The 27,601-nt window shown below is 42.3% G+C and overlaps 1 protein-coding gene across 2 annotated transcripts in view; it reads left to right on the forward strand.

The window, feature by feature from the left end:
- Positions 1 to 27,601, forward strand: part of LOC139576143 (E3 ubiquitin-protein ligase NEDD4-like) — a 61,077-nt gene that overhangs the window by 5,155 nt on the left and 28,321 nt on the right. Inside the window, exons 5-6 of one of the 2 annotated variants that reach the window (XM_071401876.1) lie at positions 7,691 to 7,744; positions 14,258 to 15,364. In XM_071401876.1, coding sequence (XP_071257977.1) covers positions 7,691 to 7,744; positions 14,258 to 15,364 — 1,161 coding nt within the window. The remainder of the gene's footprint in view (positions 1 to 7,690; positions 7,745 to 14,257; positions 15,365 to 27,601) is intronic. The other variant, XM_071401874.1, reaches the window with a different exon arrangement.

The raw sequence follows: 27,601 nt of genomic DNA on the forward strand, positions 1-27,601 counted from the left end.
GTGGTGGTTTCCTAAGCTTATTGTGGTTGTAAAAATGTAATCTTGATGGAGAACAACATTTTCTGCATGTGGAGAAAAAGCATAGACCTGCATCTGGTTGTGCCACATAGCAGGAGACTTGGCCCATCTCGCCAGTAGATAGAGGGAGATATTTGAAATGCTTTCATTCCTCTGGCCATGGATATTGAGCAGGAAGCTTTTGTGTGTGTGTATATATAGTTGCACACATTCAGTAAAATATCCACTATGTTTAAGCCTTAGAAACTTATTAGCCATATCTAGAAATGATGGCATTGTTGCACAATGTCTCATTGCCCTGGACAGTGATTCAACACTCTCCCAGTCATATGATTTTTTTTTTTGAATCACGTCACCATGCCAGTTGAGATTTCTCCATCTCCTACAGTCTATTCAGGGCTTTTCTCTATCATGGTGTCTTGGTACTGTAAATCAGTACTCAGTGGATTCTCCTTAGACGGATACAGCTGTTGTAACACTAACAGCTCCCTGCACTTTGTTTTACTTGTCCCTATTGTGAATATTGTTATGTTTATGCCTGTCCTGGAAATCTTTAGAACCTTTTTGATAAAATAACATGCGTTCAAACCAATATCAAAATATATTTTAAAACACCTAGCATATCTCTTATCTGTATCTTTTGATTGTTCTTTTGAAGTTAATCATATATTATAAAGTAAACAAGTTATATTTGCCGAACGCACTCCCATATATTCTACAGGAGTTGCGGCCTATTTGGCCCACCTTACCAACGTGGCAGTGTCAATAATGGCTTCACTTAGCAAGAGGGCCCATTTTAACAGAAACACATTTCATTTCCCAGTGGTCATGAAATGACCTGGGGGCGGTGGCTTTAGTAACGATTCCCCTGACAGGGTGGTGGCTATCTTTCACAGTGCGCCCCTTCCCAGCTCTGTCAGGTGGTTTTCTGACGTATTTTAGTTATAGATCATTCTCACTCTGTTTTAAGCATTGAGAGGAAATACACCTATATTTGAAAATATTAAAGAGAAATATTTATGTAAAATAAAAAAAGGTGTATTCTGTGTCAAATGGGATGGGTGTCAGCAGATGGAGGATCCAGTTAGCTTTCATTAGTCCAGTTAGCGATGGATTTAAATAATAGCCATGTTTGGTGCGAAACCTACTAGTTTTCAAGGACCTTTTTGTGCTTTGTTAGCCAGCCAGAATACAACAGTGCTATCTTTGCTTATGAGTGGAGCTTGATTTTAGCTTCACAGCTGACATTGGTCACCAGTCATTTGTGGTGCTGAGGACTGTGCTATTGGGGAATGGGCTTCCTCCAAATAGAAATCAGAAGATTGAAGCTAGCCTGAGTTTATCCGCGTAGATGACTCATTCTTTTACAGACCCTTTTGGGTGGGCTCGTTCTTGTTGAAATCTGGTCATGACTCAGTGCACAAATACTCACCTTATTTACAGTAGGAAGTGCTTGGGATGTTTTCGCTAGTACAAATATATTTTCTGGTCCTCCTTTTGCCATTTTAAAAAGAATGAATACAAAGAAGCTCCATATGCAGTCTGGCCACTGAGCCTTTCCCTTTGTCCTATTGTACCTTCATTTTGTCTAGACCAGGTATTCCCAAACTGGGGTACGCGTAATGCCGTCGGGGGTACGCCAAATAATATTTTTTCCGAAGAGTCCATTTATATTTTATGAGTTTTTTTTCTCGCCTGAGTAGCCTCGTTTCACTGCCAAATTTTTTTTACCATCTAGTGTTCAACGAAATAACAACACAATGTCAAATACAGGTAGCCTAGTCAAATAATTAACTTCCAGTCACATTAACCGTTACTCTCTTGCGGGAATTCCACTAACGGTCCATATGTAGCCAAACGTAGCTGTTGCTCATTCTGGTTTCACGAAAATGGTATAAAAAAAAGTCAGGCCCGCGTCCATAGAAACACATAACAGCTCTACTGATAGTACTGCTACTATCAGCAGTACTGCACCTGTCGACGACACAAGTTGTTCTGCTTCCACAAGCACATCCAATGCTAGCATCAGTAATTCTACATTTGTTGTTAGCCCAGCTAGCATGAACACTGACAGTTGTGAATCTGATGCAGCCGAAGAGCTACTGCCCCCTTACCCGGGAAAGCACAGACGAAGAAGTGCAAATATGATAACTAAATTGATTTGGGGTTCACTTATATTGGGAGTAGTGCCTGTTATATGTGCAAAAGTACTATCTCACAACTTGGTGAAACCTTCAGTCTTGCGCAGACATTTAGAAACAAAACATGCCAATTTGAAAAATAAGCCACAGGAGTTTGAGTGAAAATTAAGATGACTTTCGAGTAGTAAGACATGTATAAAAGCAACAGATACCATTTAATAAGAAGGGGCTAGAAGCGTCTTATATGGTGAGCTACCGAGTGGCTAGGACAGGCAAGCCCCATACTATTGTGGAGGATTTAATTCTTCCTGCTGCCACGGATATAGCTGGGACAATGCTGGGGAAAAGGTAAAAAAAAACTATACAGACAATGCCTTCATCAAACAACAGTTTCACGACGCATCAGTGACATGGCAGGAGATGTTTTGAAACAATTACTGCTTCGCATACAAGCCAGTGAATTATATGCATTACAGCTGGATGAGTCAACAGATGTGGTGGCTTGGCACAGCTCCTGGTATATGTCCGTTACGTTTATGGGGGGTCAATTAAGGAAGACATCCTCTTCTGGAAACAAGGACAACAGGAGAGGATATTTTTTCCCCCATAAATTTTACCCCCTTTTCTCCCCAATGTTCGTGGTATCCAATTGCTAGTAATTACTATCTTGTCTCATCGCTACAACTCCCGTACGGGCTCGGGAGAGACGAAGGTCGAAAGCCATGCGTCCTCCGAAACACAACCCAACCAAGACGCACTGCTTCTTAACACAGCGCGCCTCCAACCCGGAAGCCAGCCGCACCAATGCGTCGGAGGAAACACCGTGCACCTGGCTCCCTTGGTTAGCGCGCACTGCGCCCGGCCCGCCACAGGAGTCGCTGGTGCACAATGAGACAAGGATATCCCTACCGGCCAAACCCTCCCTAACCCGGACGACGCTAGGCCAATTGTGCGTCGCCCCACGGACCTCCCGGTCGCGGCCGGCTGCGACAGAGCCTGGGCGCGAACCCAGAGTCTCTGGTGGCGCAGCGTCCCGGGAGGCCCCAGGAGAGGATATTTTTAAAGTGCTGGACAGCTTTGTGACATCAAATGGACTTTGGTGGTCAAGAAGTGTTGGTATCTGTACTGATGGTGCAAAAGCCATGACAGGGAGACATAGTGGAGTGCAAGCAGTTGCACCCGACACCGCTTGGGTACACTGCAGCATCCACTGAGAGGCTCTTGCTGCCAAGGGAATGCCTGACAGCTTGAAAGACGTTTTGGACACTACAGTGAAAATTGTTAACTTTGTTAAAGCAAGGCCCCTGAACGCTCGTGTATTTTCTGCACTATGCATTGATATGGGCAGCGACCATGTAGCGCTTTTACAACATACAGAAGTGCGCTGGTTATCAAGGGGCAAAGTATTGACAATTTTTTTTGAATTGATAGACGAGTTTAAAGATTTCCATACTGACCATAATTTTCACTTGTCTGACCGCTTGCATGATGACGTTTCTCACACGACTGGCCTATCTGGGTGATGTTTTTTCTCGCCTGAATGATCTGAATCTAGGATTACAGGGACTCTCCTCAGCTATATTCAATGTGCGGGACAAAATTGAGGCTCTGATTAAGAAGTTTGAGCTCTTCTCTGTCTGCATTACAAGGACAACACACAGGTCTTTCCATCATTGTATGATTTTTTTTGTGTGCAAATGAACTCAAGCTTACGGACAATGTCAAATGTGATATAGTGAAGCACCTGAGTGAGTTGGGTGCGCAATTACGTAGGTACTTAACCGAAACGGATGACACAAACAACTGGATTCGTTATCCCTTTTATGCCCTGCCTCCAGTCCACTTACCGATATCTGAACGAGAGAGCCTCATCGAAATTGCAACAAGCGGTTCTGTGAAAATGTAATTTATTCCGAAGCCACTGACAGATTTCTGGATTGGGCTGCGCTCAGACTATACTGCCTTGGTAAATTGTGCTGTTAACTTCTTATGGCTGCAATCCCGTTAACGGGATGATATGACAACAGCCAGTGAAAGTGCAGGGCGCCAAATTCAAACAACAGAAATCTCATAATTAAAATTCCTCAAACATACATGTATCGTATACCATTTTAAAGGGAGTCTTGTTTGTTAATCCCACAAAAGTGTCCGATTTCAAATAGACTTTTCAGCGAAAGAAACACAAACGATTATGTTAGGTCACCGCAAAATCATAGACAAACAGTCATTTTTCCAGCCAAAGACAGGAGTCACAAAAAGCAGAAATAGAGATAGAATTAATCACTAACCTTTGATGATCTTCATCAGATGACACTCATAGGACTTCATGTTACACAATACATATATGTTTTGTTCGATTAAGTTCATATTTATATCCAAAAACCTCAGTTTACATTGGCGCCATGTTCAGAAATGCCTCCAAAATATCCGGAGAAATTGCAGAGAGCAACGTCAAATAACATAAATACTTTGATGAAATATCATAAACTTTGATGAAAGATACATGTTTTACATAGAATTAAAGATACACTTGTTCTTAATGCAACCGCTGTGTCAGATTTAAAAAATCTTTACGGCAAAAGAACAATATTCAATAATCTGAGAACAGCGTTCAGCCACAAAAGGAAGCCATACAGTTACCCGCCAAATTGTGCAGTCAACAAAACTCATAAAAATATTATAAATCTTCACTTACCTTTACTGATCTTCGTCGGAATGCACTCCCAGGAATCCCACTTCCACAAGAAATGTTTGTTTTGTTCGGTAATGTCCATCATTTATGTCCAAGTAGCTACTTTTGTTAGCGCGTTTAGTAAACAAATCCAAACGCTCGTGCAGGTCCAGGCGAACGTCGGACGAAAACTTCAAAAAGTTATATTACAGGTCGAATAAACTTGTCAAACTAAGTATAGAATCAATCTTTAGGATGTTGTTATCATAAATATTCAATAACGTTCCAACCGGAGAATTCCTTTGTGTCTATAGAAGTAATGGAACGCAAGTCGATATCATGTGAAATGCGCGTGACCAGGACCTGGCTCTCTGCCAGACCACTGACTCAAACAGCTCCCATCCGGCTCAAAATCACAGTTGAAGCTTCATTCAACGTTCTACAGACTGTTGACATCTAGTGGAAGCCGTAGGAAGTGCAAACAGATCCATATCCCACTGGGATTTCAATAGGCGATGAGTTGAAAATCGACCAACCTCAGATTTCTCACTTCCTAGTTGGATTTCTTCTCAGGTTTTTGCCTGCCATAAAACTTCAGAGTGTTTTCTATCCAATACTAATAATAATATGCATATATTAGCAACTATGACTGAGGAGCAGGCCGTTTACTCTGGGCACCTCTGTGCACCTTTCATCCAAGCTACTCAATACTGCCCCTGCAGCCATAAGAAGTTTTAAGACACTGATGCCCTTTGCTACCACGTACCTATGTGAGAGTGGATTCTCGGCCCTAACTAGCATGAAAACTAAATACATGCACAGACTGTGTGTGGAAAATGATTTAAGACTGAGACTCCAATACAACCCAACATTGCGGCGTTATGTGCATCCTTTCAAGCACACCCTTCTTGTTAATCTGTGGTGAGTTAGTCACAATTTTCAATGAACAAATAAGGTTTTATATTTAAGATGGCTAAATAAAGAGCAAAATGATTGATTATTATTTGTGCCCTGGTCCTATAAGAGCTCTATCACTTCCCACAAGCCGGGTTGTGACACAAACTCACTCATTCTTATGTTTATTAACTGTATCGTGTGTGTGTGTGGCAGGCTTACAATGATGGCAAAAAACAACATTTGACATTGTGCTGACCCTGGTGCTAGAGGGGGTACTCAGATGGAGGTTGAATGTTTGAAGGGGTACGGGACTATAGAAAGTTTGGGAACCACTGGTGTAAACAATGCCGCTGGTGTTGATGTTCTTATTTCTATGTGGATTTTCTTTTGACTTTGTAATCAGTTTGCTTTGAATCTTCACCTAGTTGTGAGGCCTCTTAGGAAATTGCTCAGGGGAAGTGTCCACTACCTCTCTGTGGGTGTTTGTGACGAACTTGCTATGCTGTGTAGCATAACTGTTTTCATGGTATGTGAGTTCTGAGCAACATGAGGTCAAATGTCATGTTTCTACATACCGATGCTTTATGTGGCCACGAAAGAGATGTTTAGAATGTACACCCAATTCTAAAGAAACATTCAATTTCAACTTAGAAACCAATAGTAAACTGGTCGAGTTCTATACCTGTCGTGGTAATTTTCTGTATTACTAAATGAGAAGAGTTTACAAACCACACACAAGTCAGAGTTATATTTTAAACTCAGATTAAAGGTGGGTCCATCTGCTTCGTTCCCGAAGTGTGGTTTCCCTGAGATCCCATGTTTTGAGGGATCCCTCATGCACGATTTACCTAGGTCGTCAGGAGCGGTCACCGAGTGAAGATTCACATCCCATCCTCATCGCCAAATGTCGTGGTAATTTCCTGTATTACTAAATGAGGAGAGTTTACAAACCACACACAAGTCAGAGTTATATTTTAAACTCCATCTTTAATTATATGAGCTTCACCATAGCCCTTTGACTCTCAGATCAATTCAGTGTCTATAAATGAATTCTCTGAGAATACTTAGTATCTTTTATAGCCAAGATACACCCCTCTCAACTCACATGACGAACCACAGATCTTAGGAACTTCACAAAGGGCCTTTTACTTGAGAGAGGAGTATCCCATAGCCAGATAGCATTAGCTATAAATTATCGTTCAGTTTGGTCTCTTAGACGAGGTTCTACTTCTTGTTCTTGGTACTTCCTAGTACCAAAACATTACCTCATCCAATGGCATATATCAATTGTCAATTCTAGATACTCCCATCTCAAATACACCCCCTCCTGGACAAGCTCACGGAGGGGACTGAGCCTCTAGGTCATATACTAGGTCAAGATTCATGCAACATCAGAGGGGTAATACAATGGTTCCAGACACTGCCATACTCCTCCCTCCCAATGGGAAAAGGAGGGAATGACTGGAGTACAGACATTGTGGAGATAACTAACTGGTTCCCCATTAATCACGCCATCCCTTCACATGGTTTAGGAATAGTTACAGACACATTCACATATGAAGACAATGTTCAAACCTGACTTCTCCCTTTCTGATATTCTGCATATTACCAGACATGTAAAAGACAAGCCTGACCTCTCCCCTCTCTGGGCCCCAAGTGACTTTTCCCTAGAGAAGAAAGGAAAATGCAACTGCCAACAGTATAGTCCAAAAGAAGACATTCTAATGACCATTATAAAGTAAATAAAACATCTTATTTATCTATGTTACCTAACTAATTCTGATTCAGCTACGACATACCTAATAAAGGTTAAGGATTTGTTGTGATTGACAGATACTGGGGGTCGACAGATACTTGAAACTTTGGACTATAACATTTTGGGGAGATTAATGACCGGTCGTTGTTGATTCAATTTGTTGATGTTTTTGGACCCATTTATTGAAGTCGATCTTTTCTCTTTCAGGTTCATCCCAGGAAGCATCGGCTGTTGCTGGAGGTGTTTGATGAGAATCGTCTGGTAAGTCATTACGATATTCCTTCAGTATGTCCAGGCCTGTGGCTTTGACACTGTCACCACTGCTGCTGACTCACTTTACTAAAAGTGTAAATGACCTTGAAGGCACAGACATAGTGATAGTTATTATAATCCTGTACATATGTTTTACCAGTTAGCACTTTATGTATCTAGTCCCCACATTTTGGAGGTTCATAAGTATTTGGACAAATTCACTTATGTGTATTAAACTAGTCCGACGTTAAGTATTTGGTCCCATATTCTTAGCACTCAATGACTACATCAAGCTTGTGACTCTACAAACTTGTTGGCTGCATTTGCAGTTTGTTTTGGTTGGGTTTCAGATGATGTTGTGCCCAATAGAAATTAATGGTAAAAAATGTATTGTCATTTTGTAGATAAGAATAGAATATGTTTCTGAACACTTCTACATTAACCCCTTACACTCGTGGAAATTGACCTATAGGGCCGAACATTGAAAAGCATATGCATGACCATGTTAGCAATTGAAAGAACACTTTGGAGATTATGGGGAAATTATCAGGCCAAAGGTGAGGACACAACAGTTCACCTGACACAAGACTGAATCCAAACATTACACTTTTGATTTTATGTGCATTTTACATTTACTGTACTTTTCACAGCATTTTTCAATAACGAAAATCTGAAAATACTCTGGATACATTCAATAACAATACGAATATTCATTGGCATTTTGGAGTAGGTGCAAGATATTAAAAAACGATTACATTGGTTGGAGTGAGAGGTCATATTGGTGTTTCCAAGTGGCCACACACCTCTCCAAACTGTGCACAGTTCCTAAGCAATTTCAATGCACTTTTATGATATAGTTGAAGGAAAGAGCCCTCAACTATAAGTTCCTTTTTTGAGCTCTCATGGCTTTGCCATTGAGGAACTGAAGCAAGCACACTTGTAGTTGTTTGTTTGGAACACAGCCCTGTGTCCCAACCATCACACATTGCTGTTGTATACGCAATCCAAAAACATTCCATTTATAAATCGCAATCTGGGTCAGAGGGGCATCATTTGAAAGCTGATTCTGTTGCCAACATGGCTAGCTTAGTTATGATATTAGTGTTAGGTTTTCAAAAGGCACTTCAGACGTTGTAATTTTGGTGCACAGAATGGAGTCATGGGTGCATTCAAGTGTGTGTTCTGCGGCAAATGTTCTTCACAATACGACAAACCGGCTCATTGTGTCCAAGACAACCCAGGGTATAACACATGTCATCCTTGTAACTGTGGATCAAACATAGCGATCCTAAATGTTGATAATGTAAATGACATGAGTTTTCAAATATGGACATGTGAAGTGCACATTTGAACTGTTGAGTGTGTGGTTTGCTGGTATAACATCAAATGCGGTATTTATTATATTTCTCAACGGTTCAACTTTCAGAACACAAACTCCTCCTGATTTACAGCATTATCCTCACTCAGACAACAAATGTGCAAAAGTAGCCCAATTACCGGGAGGGACGGGAGCATCCTCTTGTCTCGTGCGGTGCTCAAGTTTATCTTGAGCAAAACCCATACAGGCTTGTGAACTGGAAAACCTGAGCTCTGATGTCACGTGTAGCATGTTACTGTACAGGCACTGGTTTCCAATTTCGGCGGATATCAATTACAAAATCTGCCATTTTCAACGAATGGAAAGGGTTAATGTGGATGAATAATGAGTGAGAAAGTTACAAAGGCATAAATATAATATCCCCCACAAGTATGTCTTGGGGGTATGATGTTTGTGCATCTAACGTTCTCACTAATCATTATTCATGATTCATTCATAATTATCCATAATCATGGTAGCATCCACATTAATGTTGACGTGTTCAGAAACATATTCTATTCTTATTTACAATGAAAGAGACTCCAGAATGACACAATACATTATTTACCATTAATTTCTATTGGGAACAACATAATCTGAAACACAACCAAAACAAATTACAAATGCATCCAACAAGTTTTTGAAGAGTTACAAGTGTGATGTAGTCATTGTGTGCTAGGAATATGGGACCAAATATGACACTTTTCACTACTTTAATACAGACGTGAATTTCTCCAAATACTTGACACCTTCAAATGTGGGGACTAGATACATAGTGCTTTAATTTCTAAACGGTAAAACGGATATGTATGAAGATAACCTCAAATGAAGGTGACATTTTGTACTGTCGCCTCAAATTAAACATTTGATCTCAAATCCAAAATGCTGGAGTATAGAGCCAAATTTAAAAGTTTTAGCTTCACTGTCCAAATAAGTACGTAGGGGAGTGTAAATATGGTGTGTTATCACTTGATTCATTCTGACAATGGTCAGAATAACTTTTACTCCATGAATAGGCCTAGTTTATATTCCAGTACGCCAACACTGAGTAAGCCTACCTGTTTGTATTGCTACCTTCCAGGTGTGTTTGGCTTTCATTTTAGAGGTCGACCGATTTATGATTTTTCGATACCGATTATTGGAGGACCAAAAAAAGCCGATACCGATTAATCGGCCGATTTGTGTGTGTATATATATATTTGTAATAATGACAATTACAACAATAATGAATGAACAATGAACACTTTTATTTTAACTTAATATAATACATCAATAAAATCAATTTAGTCTCAAATAAATAATGAAACATGTTCAATTTGGTTTATTTCTCTCTATACCATTTGTATTTCATATACCTTTGACTGTTGGATGTTCTAATAGGTACTTTAGTATTGCCAGCCTAATCTCGGGAGTTGATAGGCTTGAAGTCATAAACAGCGCAATGCTTGAAGCATTGCGAAGAGCTGCTGGCGAACGCAGTAAAGTGCTGTTTGAATGAATGCTTACGAGCATGCTGCTGCCTACCACCGCTCAGTCAGACTGCTCTATCAAATCATAGACTTAATTATAATATAATAACACACAGAAATACGAGCCTTGGTTTCCGGATTTGACCATATTAATGACCTATCATTTCGAAAACAAAACGTTTATTCTTTCAGTAAAATACAGAACCGTTCCATATTTTATCTAATGGGTGGCATCCATAAGTCTAAATATTCCTGTTACATTGCACAACCTTCAATGTTATGTCATAATTACGTAGAATTCTGGCAAATTAGTTCGCAACGAGCCAGGCAGCCCAAACTGTTGCATACACCCTGACTCTGCATGCAATGAACGCAAGAGAAGTGACACAATTTCCCTTGTTTAATATTGCCTGCTAACATTAATTTCTTAACTAAATATGCAGGTTTAAAAAAATCTATACTTCTGTATATTGATTTTAAGAAAGGCATTGATGTTTATGGTTAGGTACATTCGTGCAACGATTGTGCTTTTTTTCGCAAATGCGCTTTTGTTAAATCATCCTTGTTTGGCGAAGTTGGCTGTCTTTGTTTGCAAGAAATGGTCTTCACACAGTTCGCAACGAGCCAAGCGGCCCAAACTGCTGCATATACCCAGACTCTGTTGCACAGAACGCAAGAGAAGTGACACAATTTCCCTTGTTAAAATAAATTCATGTTAGCAGGCAATTTTAACAAAATATGCAGGTTTAAAAATATATACTTGTGTATTGATTTTAAGAAAGGCGTTTTATGGTAAGGTACACATTGGTGCAACGACGGTGCTTTTTTCTCGAATGCGCTTGTTAAATCACCCATTTGGCGAAGTAGGCTGTGATTCAATGATAAATTAACAGGCACCGCATCGATTATATGCAACGCAGGACAAGCTAGATGAACTAGTAATATCATCAACCATGTGTAGTTAACTAGTGATTATGTTAAGATTGTTTTTTATAAGATACGTTTAATGCTAGCTAGTACCTTACCTTGGCTCCTTGCTGCACTCGCATAACAGGTAGCCAGCCTGCCACGCACTCTCCTCGTGGAGTGCAATGTAATCGGCCATGATCGGTGTCCAAAAATGCTGATTACCGATTGTTATGAAAACTTGAAATCGGCCCTAATTAATCGGCCATTCCGATTAATCGGTCGACCTCTATTTCATTTGTTTATTTCTGGTCTCTGTAATTGTCACATCCACATATTTTGAATGACCCAGTTACCTCTATTTCATGAGGTCTACTGACCAGTATCAAGCAGTGAATGCCAGTTGCATGTATGACCTACAATACATAAAGGATGGTATGTTTGTGTGTATGTCACTGCCTCAGTAACATTTAGTCTAGACCTAGGTTGTTAACACTGGTGTTTTGTCCAAAAGTACAGACCTATGTTTTAACGTGATGAATACTAGTATACCTTTTTTATAGCAATTTGTCTCCATTAAATCCAGGTATTGGAAATAGAATATCCCCTTGGGTCTTATTAAGAGTGAAAGGTAGGCTATTTGGTTCTGAACACATTAAACTAACTGAAGTATGACCAAGCAGTGATTGTTTTAGTAGTGTTATTGTTTTGCCAACGGCCATATAGCTGAATAATTATGTGGGGCTAACTAGCCATGGCTCTGGCCTAGCTGCTGTTGATAGCAAGGAGTGACAGAGTACTGCTGACTGATACCCAGGATAGTCTCACATCTAAGTGTGTAAAGATGGGGCCTCATCCAAACTTAAGAGGCCTGACTCAAGACTTTCATGTAAATTATAATTCATTGATATCAATGGAAGATTTGCGCAGATCTTAACCTACTGTACATGTACACAATATATCAGTGTTGATACTTTAGTGGCTCCTGAGATTTCCTGATACCCCCATGCCCATCATGGGTTGTTGTGGGAATAGTCACTATGTGGCACGTGGTTTGCGTGGTCGCCCTGACTGCGTCAGTCTCAACTGGTGAGTCATTATCACATCCAGCCTGTGCCACTTTCATAGCATTACAGTATGTAACTGACCTGCTGCAGGCCAGGCTGACAGTAATGCCCCAGAATAGCCCCAGCCTCACACAATAGCTTTTGGTTGATATGGAGTGGAATGTCAATGACAGCATAGCGGGAATTAAACCAACTACTGGCTGTTACATGAGGTGTTGAATGACAGGTGATGCCGCATATATCCCTTTGTTTTTCAGAGCTGCTTTATACATGAAAGTTGCCTGCTTATGTGCCGAGCTACTGTAGGAGTGAAGTTTGTTTGTAGTAGGTGTGAATGTTTAAATGTGAAAACGAAGCTGGGATCTAACCGATAAACAATTTGTTTTAGTTCCCCCCCCCCCACAAAATTCAAATCACAGTGCAGTTACCACAAAACATATTTTTGTTTTGTAGACGGTAGGCTATAAAGGCCTGGGGAAAGTTAGGAAGAGTCGAACTTTATGAATTTCTGTTATCGTTTTAATGGAAAGTGACATGTTTTCCATCCCTAGTTTGTAGATAATTCTTTATTACATTTTCCAGCCCTTTGTTCTTTTTCAATTCTTCATTTTTGTACAGTGCAATCAGCTGAAGCTTTCATGTCTTTATCCGTACTTCGAAGTGTGCCGAGGGACTCAAGCATTCAGTTTGAGTTTGCTGACTTTTGCTTTTTTGTATAGATATGTATATTTCTGTATCTACAGGGCTCACCTGTCAAAATAGTAATACAAAGAAAGTGTGTGTGTATTAGGACACCCATTCCTCAGTTTCATATAGAATTTTGCTGAAACTCATTCCTCTTGATTTCCTGTAATTCAATACCAGTGGGTAAAAATATGTGTGGGGGCACAGCGCAGGAGAAACATTAGAAGCATAGCTGCTGCTGGGAGCCAGTAGCGCCAGAGTCTTGAGTGAGTGGCCTGAAACAGAAATGAACAGTTCTCCATGCCAAAGAGACTCCTGTGTTCTTGTTTCTAGTGAGGTGACCAGGAGGACTGGGGCTTTTGGAAGAGGCAGGGGGGTGTCGGACACGGTCTGTCTATATTTCAGAAGGCACAGTTGCGACAAGGCTGAGGTTTGGCTGGAATGGGAGTTCTGCCCTTTAAAGCCTTGGTGCAGCTCTCAGTGACTGGGTTGAGTTCAGCTCCTTAAAGAGGCGGACCACTGGGGTTACTTCAGTCTGAGGGGCTTGTGCGTTTGGGTCGTGGTTCCACAGAAGAGCACCTGACCTCCCCTGACTGCTAGCCTTACAGAGCAGCCCTGAGAGGAATGTAGGTTGTCACCAGAGCTATTTTGGCTATGTGCAGCCGCTAATGATTGTAATCACAGAGCAGAACGGGACTCGGAGAAGTTGCCAAGCCGCTGTTAGTTTTTCCTCCCCAGCAGGTCTCTTGCCATGCCATACTCACTACTGGCTCCCAGGGATTAGAGCGTTAGACGAATGGCACGTCGGCTCCGCTTGCACTTTGCGTCGAGGAGAAGCAACACGGATCCTCTATCAGAGAGCCTGAGCAGCCATGGTGAGGAGAGCGGTCTCTGTGTGTCAACCCGCAGCCCCGCAGAGAGCCTAGCACACAGCTCTGTCCACATGAAGGTGATTCCAGGGCAGCTAGCCTTGGCTTTGCCTCCACTGTCACCGGAGTACGGTAATTTACAGCGCTACTCATCCGTATTTATACCCAAGGTGAACACCGGCAGCGTCAGCAAGAAGAGTACTCTGCAGATCTCCCTGCAGCCCCGTGGCAAGCTGAATGGAGAGCTGGAGAACAGCACTGAGGGCGGGGAGCCAGGGGTCGGCGAGGTGGGAGCGGGCAGTGGCTCAGATGGGGGCTCCTGTAGAAGCAGCACGGCCAGTGACGCAGGCTACTGCAGCAGCAGCAGCATCTTTGAGCCAGAGCTCCCAGATCAGCGTAGAGCAGCCCAGGAGAGGAGTCTGCCCCGTAGGAAAGCCAGGGTCCCCCTGAGACGCTGCTCCTCCCTGGTTATATTTCCACGGAGCCCCTGTAATACACCACCAGCCTCCCCGGTCAGCCCTGTGGCTCTACCCGCCCTGCCTCCAGTCAGGGGCTCCTACCAGACTTCTCACCAGCTCCAGTTGTCCCCCAGTGAGCCCCTGCAGGAGGACGAGACGGGTACCTCGAAAGCGTCCATCGCCACGGCGATGAACGGCCTGCGACTCTCTAAGAGCAGCTTTCCGTCAGTGGAGTTCAGAGACGCCAGGCCCATGGTGCATTTTAACGTTCCGCTTCTGGATAAACCTAAAGACAAAATGGAGGAGTGTGAGAAGACTGACCGCTCTGAAAATTTAGACCGACACTCCAGTGTGCTACTGCACTTTGCACACCAGCGACTAATGTCTGGGAAGGCATCTACAAACAGAACAACAGTCAATGTTGAATGTCCTGAATCTCCAAACCAGGCCCCTCAGTCGGAGCGTGAATGTGGCCCTCGCCACATTAAGCTGTTTCACAGCACCTCGGCTTGCTTGCTCCCCTCAGCTAAACTTTCAGAGAGGAGCCAAAGTGCCGGTCGCGCAGACAATGGAAATGGACAGGAAATGCCTGAGCAAAACCATTGTCATCACGCCTTACAAAGGAGCTTTTCTCTGGAAGTCCCCTACCATAATACTGGTATTTCATGTCACGTTTCCAACCAAAAACTAGCTAACTCTCCATATGTGCACATCCATGTGTCCCACGGCTCTGGGGCAAGGGTCTCTAGCCCTGTCATTGACGTAAACACTAACCACAAAGGGGATCACATACAAAAGAGCCCTGCAAGAAAGACCATGGTGAGTTTTTTTCCTTCACTGGGTGAGGTAGGATAGGAGCTTAGCAAGGCTGAGAATAGAGAGAAATTAGGCCTATGCTTTGGCAAAATGTAGTAGAACGGGTGGTCCATTTATTGGTTAACTTATGGAATTGATGTTTTCAGCTGTGTAGTGTGATAGTGTATTGGCTCATTGTGGTTGGTCTGTATTTGTACCGTTCACTTCTAACCTAGTGAACGGTACAAAGATAGTGAACACCACAAAGTGGGGTATTTATGTTGTACTTGTTATGTTCGTCACCCATAAGATGGGATATCTGAAATGCTCCATTAGATTCCATTTGAAATATATTGTGCTGTTTAGTAAAGCACTAAACTTACTCTCTAAGAGAGATGGCTGAGAGTTTGTGTGTAACTTTCAGTGATGTCCATTTGATAATGCTACCTCCTTAATTTCGCAATGCTACCTCTCTTAATTTCTGATGCCGTATGTAGTCTGTACCCAACATGTTGCTCTGTTTACTCAACCTTTGGGCTCCCTGCGAGCAAGCAGAAGCTAAGTTAGTAACTGAGAAGCAGGCTACAGCTAAGTCATGCGGTTAACAAGCCCAATGTGGACAAAATTTCAAAGGTATTCAGTTGTATAACAGTATACCATTAACATACTTGAACCCAGCATAATGCTAAAGGAGAAAGAAAAGAAAGCCTCCCTCATGCGATACTTGTCTGCGGCGGCCTTGTGAGTGTTTGTGTACACACGTGCTTTGGTTAAGAGGGGTTCTCCGTTTTTATTATTCTATTAACGCTTTGAGTAATCAGTTTAAGTATTTACCCCTGGCTAAATTTAGTTGTGAGAAAATCAGCCCCCCCCCCCCCCGCTATAAATAAAGCTCCTCTGAAATATTCCCCCCGACTCCAGATAGTCTGTCCCGCTGTTGCACTGGCCAGCCCTATGAATTCAAATTGAACAACGTGATACTAGAGTAGCGCTCAGTTATGCCAGCCATCCGCAGGCCTGGGGATCATGTTATGTAGGTAGTGGGTGTTTGGCGACGGAGCCTTTTACAGTAAAAGGATGGTGTGTTCCCTTCCTCGCGGGTCCCCCTGCTAGACCGTGTTTGTAAAGCATCATGTGTCAGTCCTCCCCCTCTTTATCACTCATGCTCCCTCGCTCCATCTCCCTCTTTGCATTTAGCAGCTTGTCAAGTAAGACCTGCACCAGCAATTAGCCAGAGCTGTAACCTTTTATAACAGCTGAACTCTTATATAATCTCATTTAGGACATGAGATCCCCTCCGCTCCATACCTCTTGCTTAAGCCCAGCAGGTCATAAGCATCGGTGCTCTTGTTTTTATGACTTATTTTAATCCAGTGATAGCCTCTTAGAGAAGCTCCTCTGGAAACATAATCTGAACAACAGTTGCAAGACATGTTTATTACATTTATTCCACAGGACACTTTTGTTGACATTTTTGACTGGTATATTCAACTTTAATTAGCTCCAATCGGTACTGTTGCCTGGCAATGGCTTTTAAGAGGGCTGACTGATGCCATGTGTTCCTGTATTTTGACTCTGTCTCAAAGTAAGAGTTATCTCTGATGTAGGGAAAACTAGATACTCAAAACGCTGGTGTATGTGTAGCCTGTCAGTGGAGCGTGAAGAGAACGAAGACAAAAGCGTGCTGCCAGAATTGTGCCAGTGTGGTTTAGCCACGCAGAGAGAGCTTTGTTGTTGGAATCAGAGGCGAGCCCTCATGGCCTCCACTGTGGCTACATCTCCTCCCCCTTTACTTTGTCGCTCTCGTTCTGTCTTTCCCACTCTCTTCTTCCCTCTGCCTCTGTGTCCCTTGCCCATCTCTCGTGAGCTGACCATATGCCTTTTGGACATTGACAAGGCTAAGCACCATCTTGATCTGAGCCCTGATACCTCACTGAGCCTGATAAGTGACCATTTCTTCTGGTCAGTCGATATACCTTAATCCCTATTTGGCTGTTTAAAGAGTAGCAGCCCCAGAATCACAATCAGCTCAGTGTTGTGGCCAAACACAGATGATAAACAAGACACCAAGCACAAGAATGAAGGAAAGGATATGAATGACCGTCTCATAATGTAAACATTGAATCTCCCTAATCATGCGATCAGTCCCCAGGTAGTGAATTTCAACAGAGGTCAAAGGTCATGCTCGTTATATGCATCCCATATATGCATCCCAAGCTGGTTAACTACAGTAATCGGACTCTACCGAAAATGAATAGCAGGTGACCGCATGTGTTGTTCCCTCTAATTTTTGCGGCACTGAGCAAATTTCAGGTCTGATGAGCACAAACTTCAATGTTGTGAAAATTCTCTGCAACTTCCGTTGTGAACACTGAGGTTGTACCCCCTTTAATTTACTGTTTTAACAGTGACCAGGTAGGCTACTGTGACTATTTGATCATAATCTAGGCCTACCATAAAGTAAACTATGGAGAAAATGCATCAGATAACATTTTAACATGGAAACAGTGGTTCTATCATTCAGCCTACAGAAGGCCTACAAAAACATGCAGGGCTTGACATTAACCTTTTTATCCACTTGTCCTTCAGATGAGGTGGTGACTGAACATTGTTTTGATGCAATAAACCACTTTACAAAGTAAAATGTATTATTATTCCCATACCATTATTACAGAGAATCAGACACATTATGCTACCCTCTGCCTATTGGCTGCTTATTCAAGCCTGTCTCAAAATACAACGCTGGCCCTTTAAGACATAAAAAAAGCTCTTTACCTGACTCGCTTTTCAAAGATGGCTATAAATGTTCACATTTTGTGCTCTTGTAGGAAGCAATCATTCCCAAATTTCTGACTACAAATTAGCTATAACTGGGCTAATAAATCACTAACTAGCAAAGAATATGAACAAATGTACACACGTGGCTCGCTTTGATCTCAAAACAAGCGCATAATAATCGTTCATGCTGTAACAGTCCAGTTCAAAGTGAATGGCACAAATCCATATATGGCAATGGTCGATTTGCATATAGGTATACTGCAGCTCTGATTGGTTATGGCGCACCGGTCTGTGTAGAGTGCAGGCCTTAGTCCTGTCAATGCAATAGAAATCCTACTCTGATGTGCTCTGCCAACAAAATCTCTTGCATAGTTAAGTTTTGCATACTAATTATTTTTGTTTCGTTATGTTGCATTGAAAGTGGCTATTGCATTGATTCGATCACAATTCCCACAGTAAAGGGAAATGTTGATATTGTTAAATAATGGGGAGAACTCTATAAAGTTGAGTGAAGTTCAATCTCGCGCTTCTCTGCGCAGGCTGATATTTCTTCTGCTTGGCAGTTCTGGGGGCGCAGATTAGAGGGAACATTGACCGCATGTACGTTTTTGTGTTCTTTTTTTGATGCACCAGTTTTTTCTAAATTGCCTTAGATCACTATTAAGGTCATAAGGTTTACTATCAAAATTGTGTAATTTGTTCCCCCTGAACTCTTACCTTTTTTTATCTGGCCTGTGATCTAATCGAGATCTGAGGCAAAAAATACAAATGTGTATAAGACCTCTTGTCTTGATGGATTTAGCTTCAGTAGAGAGAATAAATACAAAGTGAGTAGAGCATATGGGAACAGTTTTTAAGATGAGAAAGGATTATGTGATTCGTCTTGTTTTCCATGTTGAGGGGCACACTTAATGTCCATGGATAGGTGTATGGACGTTTGAGCAGTACAGTATGCCTGGCTGACCCCGTTTTTCTGCAAGCTGTGGTTTTGGAAGCTGCTACAGGAAGGGGCTTTGTTTTGTGGCAGAGTGGCTGCAGAGCAGGTGCATCCAGACCAGAGGACCCCACATGCAGACCCAGCTTTGTCCCTCTCTGAGGTGGTTTGTTGGCAGGCAGACTCTCTCCATGGAGCAGAAAATTGTCCTCTTCTCCTGCACAGACCATTAACTAACTCCTTGCAGTTGAAACACTTGGCCAAGGCATCCTTTCCCTTACATTACCATCACAACTGAGGCTTACAAACAGAGGCTAATTGCAAAGCATTCTTTAACTTATAATTATTTTTTATACATACAGGTAAGTGGATGTTTTATCTGATAAACCTCATCAAAACAAATCACTCTGGCCTTTCTCTACCCTATAATGGGAAAGGTCTGTTCAGTAGGAGCTGCACTTATTCAGAATTCTACACAGCTTTTTCATTGTTTTCTATTTTCATTATTGAACTTTTCTTTTTTTAAAGGACATTCTTTATGACAAGATAATATATCCACCACACCGGGGCTCCAGAGACCGAGAGAGAGAATTCCTCTACTTTGTGGTTTGACCTTAATTTTCAACATTTGATGTGTTTTCCTGAGAGAACCAGGGCATGGAAGAGGAAGATTATGAGTAATATAGTCTAGTACTTTCACATTTTGGATGGACTGTTTACTGCTCTGTTGGTGTAGAGGCCTTCCGTACATTTGTTTTTGAAAACCAGTTCAGACATTGAGTCAGACAAGGAATATACATTTCGAAACACTATACCTTTTGAAGTGGACTAAATGTTTTAGTTTAGTTTATTAATCTGACCATTAAAAAAAAAACAAGCGCACATAAAACCTGAAAAAGCCATACACAGTATGGCAGTGAAATAATAAAACAAAAACAGAAAAGAACAACAATCTATCTCATCATTCCAGTTACATCATAAATGTTATTCATATGGGCTAAGAAGACATCAAACATATTTTTACTTTATTTTTAAAGCTGCCCAGAGAGGATGTTGTTTTTATGGGCAGAGGCAACTCATTCCATTCTGAGGCTCCAGTATACAAGAAAGTACCTTTCCCAGCATTACTCCTGAACCTGTATAAGCACACATCAGCAACACCTGATCTGGTGCTGTGATTGTGTACATCCCTAACACGAAGAAAGTAATCACCTAGATATCTGGGCGCAGGACCATAAATACTCCTGTAAACCAAACCTAGTCTAATCTGGGACACCCTAGCCTCAACAGGCAGCCAGTTTAGTTCCTGAAAGCAGCTCCTGTCTATGTGAGTACGTGGTCTCACCTTCAATACTACCCTGATCAGCTTATTCTGGGCTATCTGGAGCTTCCCCTTCATAAGTTTAGATAAGCCCCCAAACCAGGAAGTACTAGCATAGTCAAAATGGCATTGAATGAGGGCAGTAGCTAGCACTTTCATGGAGTCCTTATCAAGCAGCTTGGACTTTCTAGCCAAAAACTTAGTCCTGGCGTTAACCTTCCCTAGCACTTTATTTGCCATGCTCACACCTCCCAAGCTTCCATCAAGGATACATCCCAAGTAGCTAACAGAGGTTTTAGTAGTCAGCACCTCACCCCCTAACTCCACTCTGATTTCAGACGACCTACACAATTTAGGTCTGGATCCAAAAATAATTGCTTCAGTTTTCCCCAAGTGCAGAGAGAGCTTATTATCTCCAAGCCATTTGTTAATGTTAGAAAGCTCTGTGCTAAGAATGGTCTCCAACATAGTTTTACTTTTGTGAGACACAAGAAGTGTAGAGTCACCTGCATAAAGAAAAAGACTGCAAAAACAAGCATCTTTCATATCATTAATATACAATAAAAACAGCAGAGGCCCAAGCACGCTCCACTGCGGAACGCCACAAATCATTGGTTTTGCCTGAGACAGTGAACCATTAACCTCTACTACTTGCTCCCTTCCTGATAAATAGGACTTTACCCAGCCTAGAGGGAAACTGCTTAACCCTAGTGCCTCCAGTTTGGAGATTAGGAGACAGTGGTTATTTGTATCAAAGGCCTTCTGTAGGTCAAGCAGTACCATTCCACACAGATTTCCCCCATCAAGCTCTTTCCTGATGAAGTCAGTCAAGTAAAGTAGACATGAATCAGTGGAGTATGTTTTTCCAAAAACTGACTGAAAATCATACATTAGACCCTGTTTGTTGACATATTCATACATTTGCTCAGGTACAACTCTCTCCAGGATCTTTGATGTTACGGAGGATAGATACAGGCCTATAATTCCCAGGGTCAGATTTTATCCCCTTATATAGAGGTATAACTTTAGCTTGTTTCATGTCCCTGGGAAAGGTACCTTGTTCATGAGAGAGATTAACGATATGCATATTACAAGGGCCAATTTGCTCAGCAGAAACCTTGCAGGAATATTATCCAGGCCTGTGGCTTTGGAGCATTTAAGCTTTGCCAGCATAGTGACTATTTTGGCTGTTTCTACCTTTGCAAAAGAAAAAGAGTTAGGCTGAACCCCTAACTCTACATAATACTTCTTGACTTGGTTGCTTCCATACAAACCAGAACTGGTGGGCAGCTTGCTAACCAGCTTGCTGCAACAGAAGTTAAAAAAAGAGTTGAATTCATTGTCAACCTCTACTTTTTCATATACCATCTCCCACTTGATGTTCAGTCCAATACTGTTTTAGTTTGTTTTTGGTAGTACTAATACAGCCTAGTTCCTTAAATGATTTCCAAAGCTTTTTATGGTAATTTTTGTTCTCAATTATTTTCTCAGCAAAGTAACCCCTCTTAGCTTTATCCATCCTGCTCTGTGCTTCATTTCTGTGACGTTTATATAGGACAAAATCATGCTGCTCTTGAGAGTTCTTACATTTTTTGAAGTCCTTATTCCTTGCTTGGATAGATTCTAGAATTTCATGATTAAACCAAGGCCTAGATCTCTGCTTTACCCTGACCGGTCTAATGGGAGCCATCACATTCACCACATCAAGGAATCTACATTTAAAGACTTCCCAGGCACTGTCTACCCCTACACTATCTTGCATAGGTGACCAGTCAATTTTACCCACTTCCTCCCTAAACTTTTCAACACAGTATTTTGAGTCCTCTGATTCTAACGGTTTTGTGACACTTAAATATATCCATAAAAATCCCCCTTGTGCAAAATGTAATAAAATGATCACTGAGTCCATATACTATTACTCTACTCTGCGATATTTTAGATTTATCAGACACCAATATTAAGTCAATCGTACTTTGCACTGTTTCACATATCCCGGTGGGATCTTTTATCATTTGGGTCAGAGCAAGTAATCTACAAAAGTGCATAAATACATTGTGGGTTGGGCTATTCTTTTTGCAGACATCAGTATTGAAATCCCCTAACAAAATTATTTCCTTCAACAGGAGGAAATATGAACTTTGCACATATGAACTTTGTTTCATCTCATCAGTTATAATTGTTTTATCCTTTATGTATACCATTAAATGCTGAGACATTTTAATGACTGGTCAATTGGAGTGTATTTGAACCTAGCTCGGTAATAGCAATAACAAACGTTCATGTTTGGCTCCAGGTCATCTACAAGGCTATGCTAGGTAAAGTGCCGCCTTATCTCAGTTCACTGGTCACGATGGCTACACCCACCCGCAGCACGCGCTCCAGCAGGTGTATCTCACTGATCATCCCTAAAGCCAAAACCTCATTTGGACGCCTTTCCTTCCAGTTCTCTGCTGCCTGCGACTGGAACGAATTGCAAAAATCTCTGAAGTTGGAGACTTTTATCTCCCTCAACAACTTTAAAAATCTGCTATCCGAGCAGCTAACCGATCGCTGCAGCTGTACATAGTCCATCTGTAAACTACCCACCCAATTTACCTACCTCACCCCCCATACTGCTTTTATTTATTTACTTTTCTGCTCTTTTGCACACCAGTATCTCTTCTTGCACATGATTTATCACTCCAGTGTTAATCTGCTAAATTGTAATTATTCGATTTATTGCCTACCTCATGCCTTTTGCACACATTGTATATAGATTCTCTTTTTTTTTTTTTTTTCTACCATGTTATTGACTTGTTTATTGTTTACTGCATGTGTAACTCTGTGTTGTCTGTTCACACTGCTATGCTTTATCTTGGCCAGGTCGCAGTTGCAAATGAGAACTTGTTCTCAACTAGCCTACCTGGTTAAATAAAGGTGAAATAAAAAATAAATTAAAAAAAATGTTTTATATTTTTGATTGAAGAAATCCGAGCTCATACTTGACAGTTTGAAAATTACCCATTTTAAAATCCAGACTTATTTCACCAGATGGAAACCGTTTTAAAAAATTGTGTTATTCCAACAACAAAACCTTGAAGTTGGCCTTCTTTTGCCTGCCTTTTTGTCTGGTGGCTTAGAATCCATCATACACATACACTTCCTCTCTTTTTGAATACAATCACAATGCCGAATATCCAATATTTGGAAATAGAAATAATGATGATGACTTCGTAAAGATTTGCAAACTTGAGAAAATAACATTATCATTGCTATGACCTAGTCAGAAATACACGATATGTACAAAAGTATGTGGACACACCTTCAAATAACTGGATTCGGCTATTTCAGCCACAGACATTACTGACAGGTGTATAAAATCGGGCACACAGCCATGCAATCTCCACAGACAAACATTGGAAGTATATGGCCTTACTGAAGAGCTCAGTGACTTTCAACGTGGTACCGTCATAGGATGCCACCTTTCCAACAAGTCAGGACATCAAGTTTCTGCCCTGCTAGAGCTGCCCCAGTCAATTGTAAGTGCTGTTATTGTGAAGTGGAAACATCTAGGAGCAACAATGGCTCAGCCGCGAAGTGGTAGGCCACACAAGCTCACAGAACGTGAATGCTGAAGCGCATAGCGCGGAAAAATTGTCTGTCCTCGGTTGCAACACTCACTACCGAGTTCCAAACTGCCTCTGGAAGCAACGTCAGCACAAGAACTGTTCGTCGAGAGCTTCATGAAATGGGTTTCCATGGCCGAGCAGCCGGAGACAAGCCTAAGATCACCATGAGCAATGCCAAGTGTCGACTGGAATGGTGTCAAGCTCACCGCCATTGAACTCTGGAGCAGTGGAAATGCGTTCTCTGGTGTGATGAATCACACTTCACCGTCTGGCAGTCCGACGGGTTTGGGGGATGCCAGGAGAACGCTACCTGCCCGTATGCATAGTCCTAGCTGTAAAGTTTGGTGGAGGAGGAATAATGTTCTGGAGCTGTTTTTTATGGTTCGGTCTAGGCCCCTTAGTTCCAGTGAAGGGAGATCTTAACCCTACAGCATACAATAACGTTCTAGATTATTCTGTACTTCCAACTTTGTGGCAACAGTTTGGAGAAGGCCCTTTCCTGTTTCAGCATGACAATGCCCCCATGCACAAAGCAAAGTCCATACACAAATGGTTTGTCGATCAGTGTGGAAGAACTTGACTGGCATGCACAGAGCCCTGACCTCAATCCCATCGAACACCTTTGGGATGAATTGGAACGCCGACTTTGAGCCAGGCTTAATTGCCCAACATCAGTGCCCGACCTCACTAATGCTCTTGTTTTATTTAAAAATATATATAAAATCACCTTTAACCATGTAGGCCAGTTGAGAACAAGTTCTCATTTACAACTGCGAGTTGGCCAAGATAAAGAAAAGCAGTGCGACAAAAACAACAGTTACACATAAACATACGTACAGTCAATAACACAATAGAAAAATCTATGTCCGGTGTGTGCAAATGTAGAAGAGTAGGGAGGTAAGGCAATAAATAGGCCATAGAGGTGAAATAATTACAATTTAGCATTAACACTGGAGTGAAAGATGTGCAGATGATGATGTGCAAGTAGGGATACTGGGGTGCAAAAGAGCAAGAGGATAAATAACAATATGGGGTTGAGGTAGTTGGGTGTGCTATTTACAGATTGGTGTGTACAGGTACGGTGATCGGTAAGCTGCACTGACAGCTGATGTTTAAAGTTAGAGAGGGGGTTCCAGTCATTGGCAGCAGAGACCTGGAAGGAAAGGCGGCCAAAGGAAGTGTTGGCTTTGGGGATGACCAGTGTAATATTCCTGCTGGAGTGCGTGCTACGGGTGGGTGTTGCTATGGTGACCAGTGAGCTGAGATAAGGCGGGGCTTACCCTAGTAGTATATGGGGCTTTGGTGACAAAATGGATGGCACTGTGATAGACTACATCCAGTTTGCTGAGTAGTGTTGGAGGCTGTTTTGTAAATGACATTGCCGAAGTCAAGGATCGGTAGGATAGTCAGTTTTACAAGGGTATGTTATGCAGCATGAGTGAAGGAGACTTTGTTTGTCGTTGTCCACATATTCTAAGTCAGAACCGTCCAGAGTAGTGATGCTAGTCGGACGGGCGGGTGCGGGCAACAATCGGTTGAAGAGCATGAATTTAGTTTTGCTAGCATTTTTGGAGGCCACGGATGGAGTGTTGTATGGCATTGAAGCTTGTTTGGAGGTTTGTTAACAGTGTCCAAGGAAGGGCCAGATGTATACAGAATGGTGTCTTTTGCTTAGAGGTGGATCAGAGAATCGCCAGCAGCAAGAGCGACATCATTGATGTATACAGAGAAAAGAGTCGGCCCGAGAATTGAACCCTGTGGCACCCCCATAGAGACTGCCAGAGGTCCGGACAACAGGCCCTCCGATTTCACACTGAACTCTGTCTGAGAAGTAGTTGGTGAACCAGGCGAGGCAGTCATTTGAGAAGCCAAGGCTATTGAGTCTGCCGATAAGAATGCGGTTAGCCAGGTCGATGAAGACGGCTGCACAGTACTGTCTTTCATCGATGGCGGTTATGATATAATTTTCGACCTTTAGCGTGGCTGAAGTGCACCCATGACCAGCTCGGAAACCAGATTGCATAGTGGAGAAGGTATGGTGGGAATCGAAATGGTCGGTGATCTGTTTGTTAATTTGGCTTTCGAAGAGTTTAGAAAGGCAGGGCAGGATGGATGTAGGTCTATAACAGTTTGGGTCTGGAGTGTCTCCCTTTGAAGAGGGGGATGACCTCGGCAGCTTTCCAATCTCAGGGGCTTGGGCAAGTTGCTGCAGTGGGTGCTGAGCTGTTGGCCGGAGTAGGGGTAGCCAGGTGGAAAGCATGGCCAGCTGTAGAAAAATGCTTATTGAAATGATTGATTATGTAGCTTTATCGGTGGTGACAGAGTTTCCTAGCCTCAGTGCCGTGGGCAGCTGGGAGGAGGTGCTTTTATTCTCCATGGACTTTACAGTGTCCCAAAACTTTTGGGAATTAGTACTACAGGATGCAAATTTCTGTTTGAAAAGCTAGCCTTAGCCTTCCTAACTGACTGAGTATATTGGTTCCTGACTTCCCTGAAAAGTTGCATATCGCTGGGGCTATTCGATGTTAATGCAGAACACCACAGGATGTTTTTGTGCTAATCAAGTGCAGTTAAGTCTGGGGTGAACCAAGGGCTATATCTGTTCTTAGTTCTACATTTTTTGAATGGGGCATGCTTATTTAATATGGCGAGGAAAGCACTTATTTAAAGAGCAACCAGGCATCCTCTACTTACGGGATGAGGTCAATATCCTTCCAGGGTACCCGGGCCAGGTCGATTAGAAAGGCCTGCTCGTAGAAGTGTTTTAGGGAGCGTTTGACAGTGATGAGGGGTGGTCGTTTGACCGCGGACCCATCACGCACACAGGCAATGCGTGCGTGCGTCCCATGGTTACGGATTTAGGGTTGTACCTGGTAGGTTCCATAATAATTTGTGTGAGATTGAGGGCATCTAGCTTATATTGTAGGACGGCTGGGGTGTTAAGCATATCCCAGTTTAGGTCACCTAACAGTACGAACTCTGAAGATAGATGGGGGCAATCAATTCATATATGGTGTCCAGGGCACAGCTGGGGGTTAAAGGGGGTCTTTAACAAGCGGCAACGGTGAGAGACTTGTTTCTGGAACGGTGGATTTTTAAAACTACAACCTTGAATTGTTTGGACACAGACCTAGATAGCTTGCAGAGTTCTGTCATACTATCTCTGCAGTAGATTGCAACTCCGCCCCCTTTGGCAGTTCTATCTTGTCGGAAGATGTTATAGTTAGGGATGGAAATTTCAGGATTTTTGGTGGCCTTCCTAAGCCATGATTCAGACACGGCTAGGACATCAGGGTTGGCGGAGTGTGCTAAAGCAGTGAATAAAACAAACTTAGGAAGGAGGCTTCTGATGTTAACATGCATGAAATCAAGGCTTTTCCGGTTACAGAAGTCAACAAATGAGAGTGGCTGGGGAATGGGAGTGGTGCTGGGGGCTGCAGAGCCTGGGTTAACCTCTACATCACCAGAGGAAGAGAGGAGGAGTAGGATAAGGGTATGGCTAAAGGCTATAAGAACTGGTTGTCTAGTGCGTTCGGAACAGAGAGTAAAGGGAGCTGATTTCTGGGTGCGGAAGAATAGATTAAAGGTATAATGTACAGACAAGGGTATGGTAGGATGTG

The sequence above is a fragment of the Salvelinus alpinus genome, chromosome 5 (assembly GCF_045679555.1).
Source record: "Salvelinus alpinus chromosome 5, SLU_Salpinus.1, whole genome shotgun sequence".
NCBI classification, from domain to species: Eukaryota; Metazoa; Chordata; class Actinopteri; order Salmoniformes; family Salmonidae; genus Salvelinus; species Salvelinus alpinus.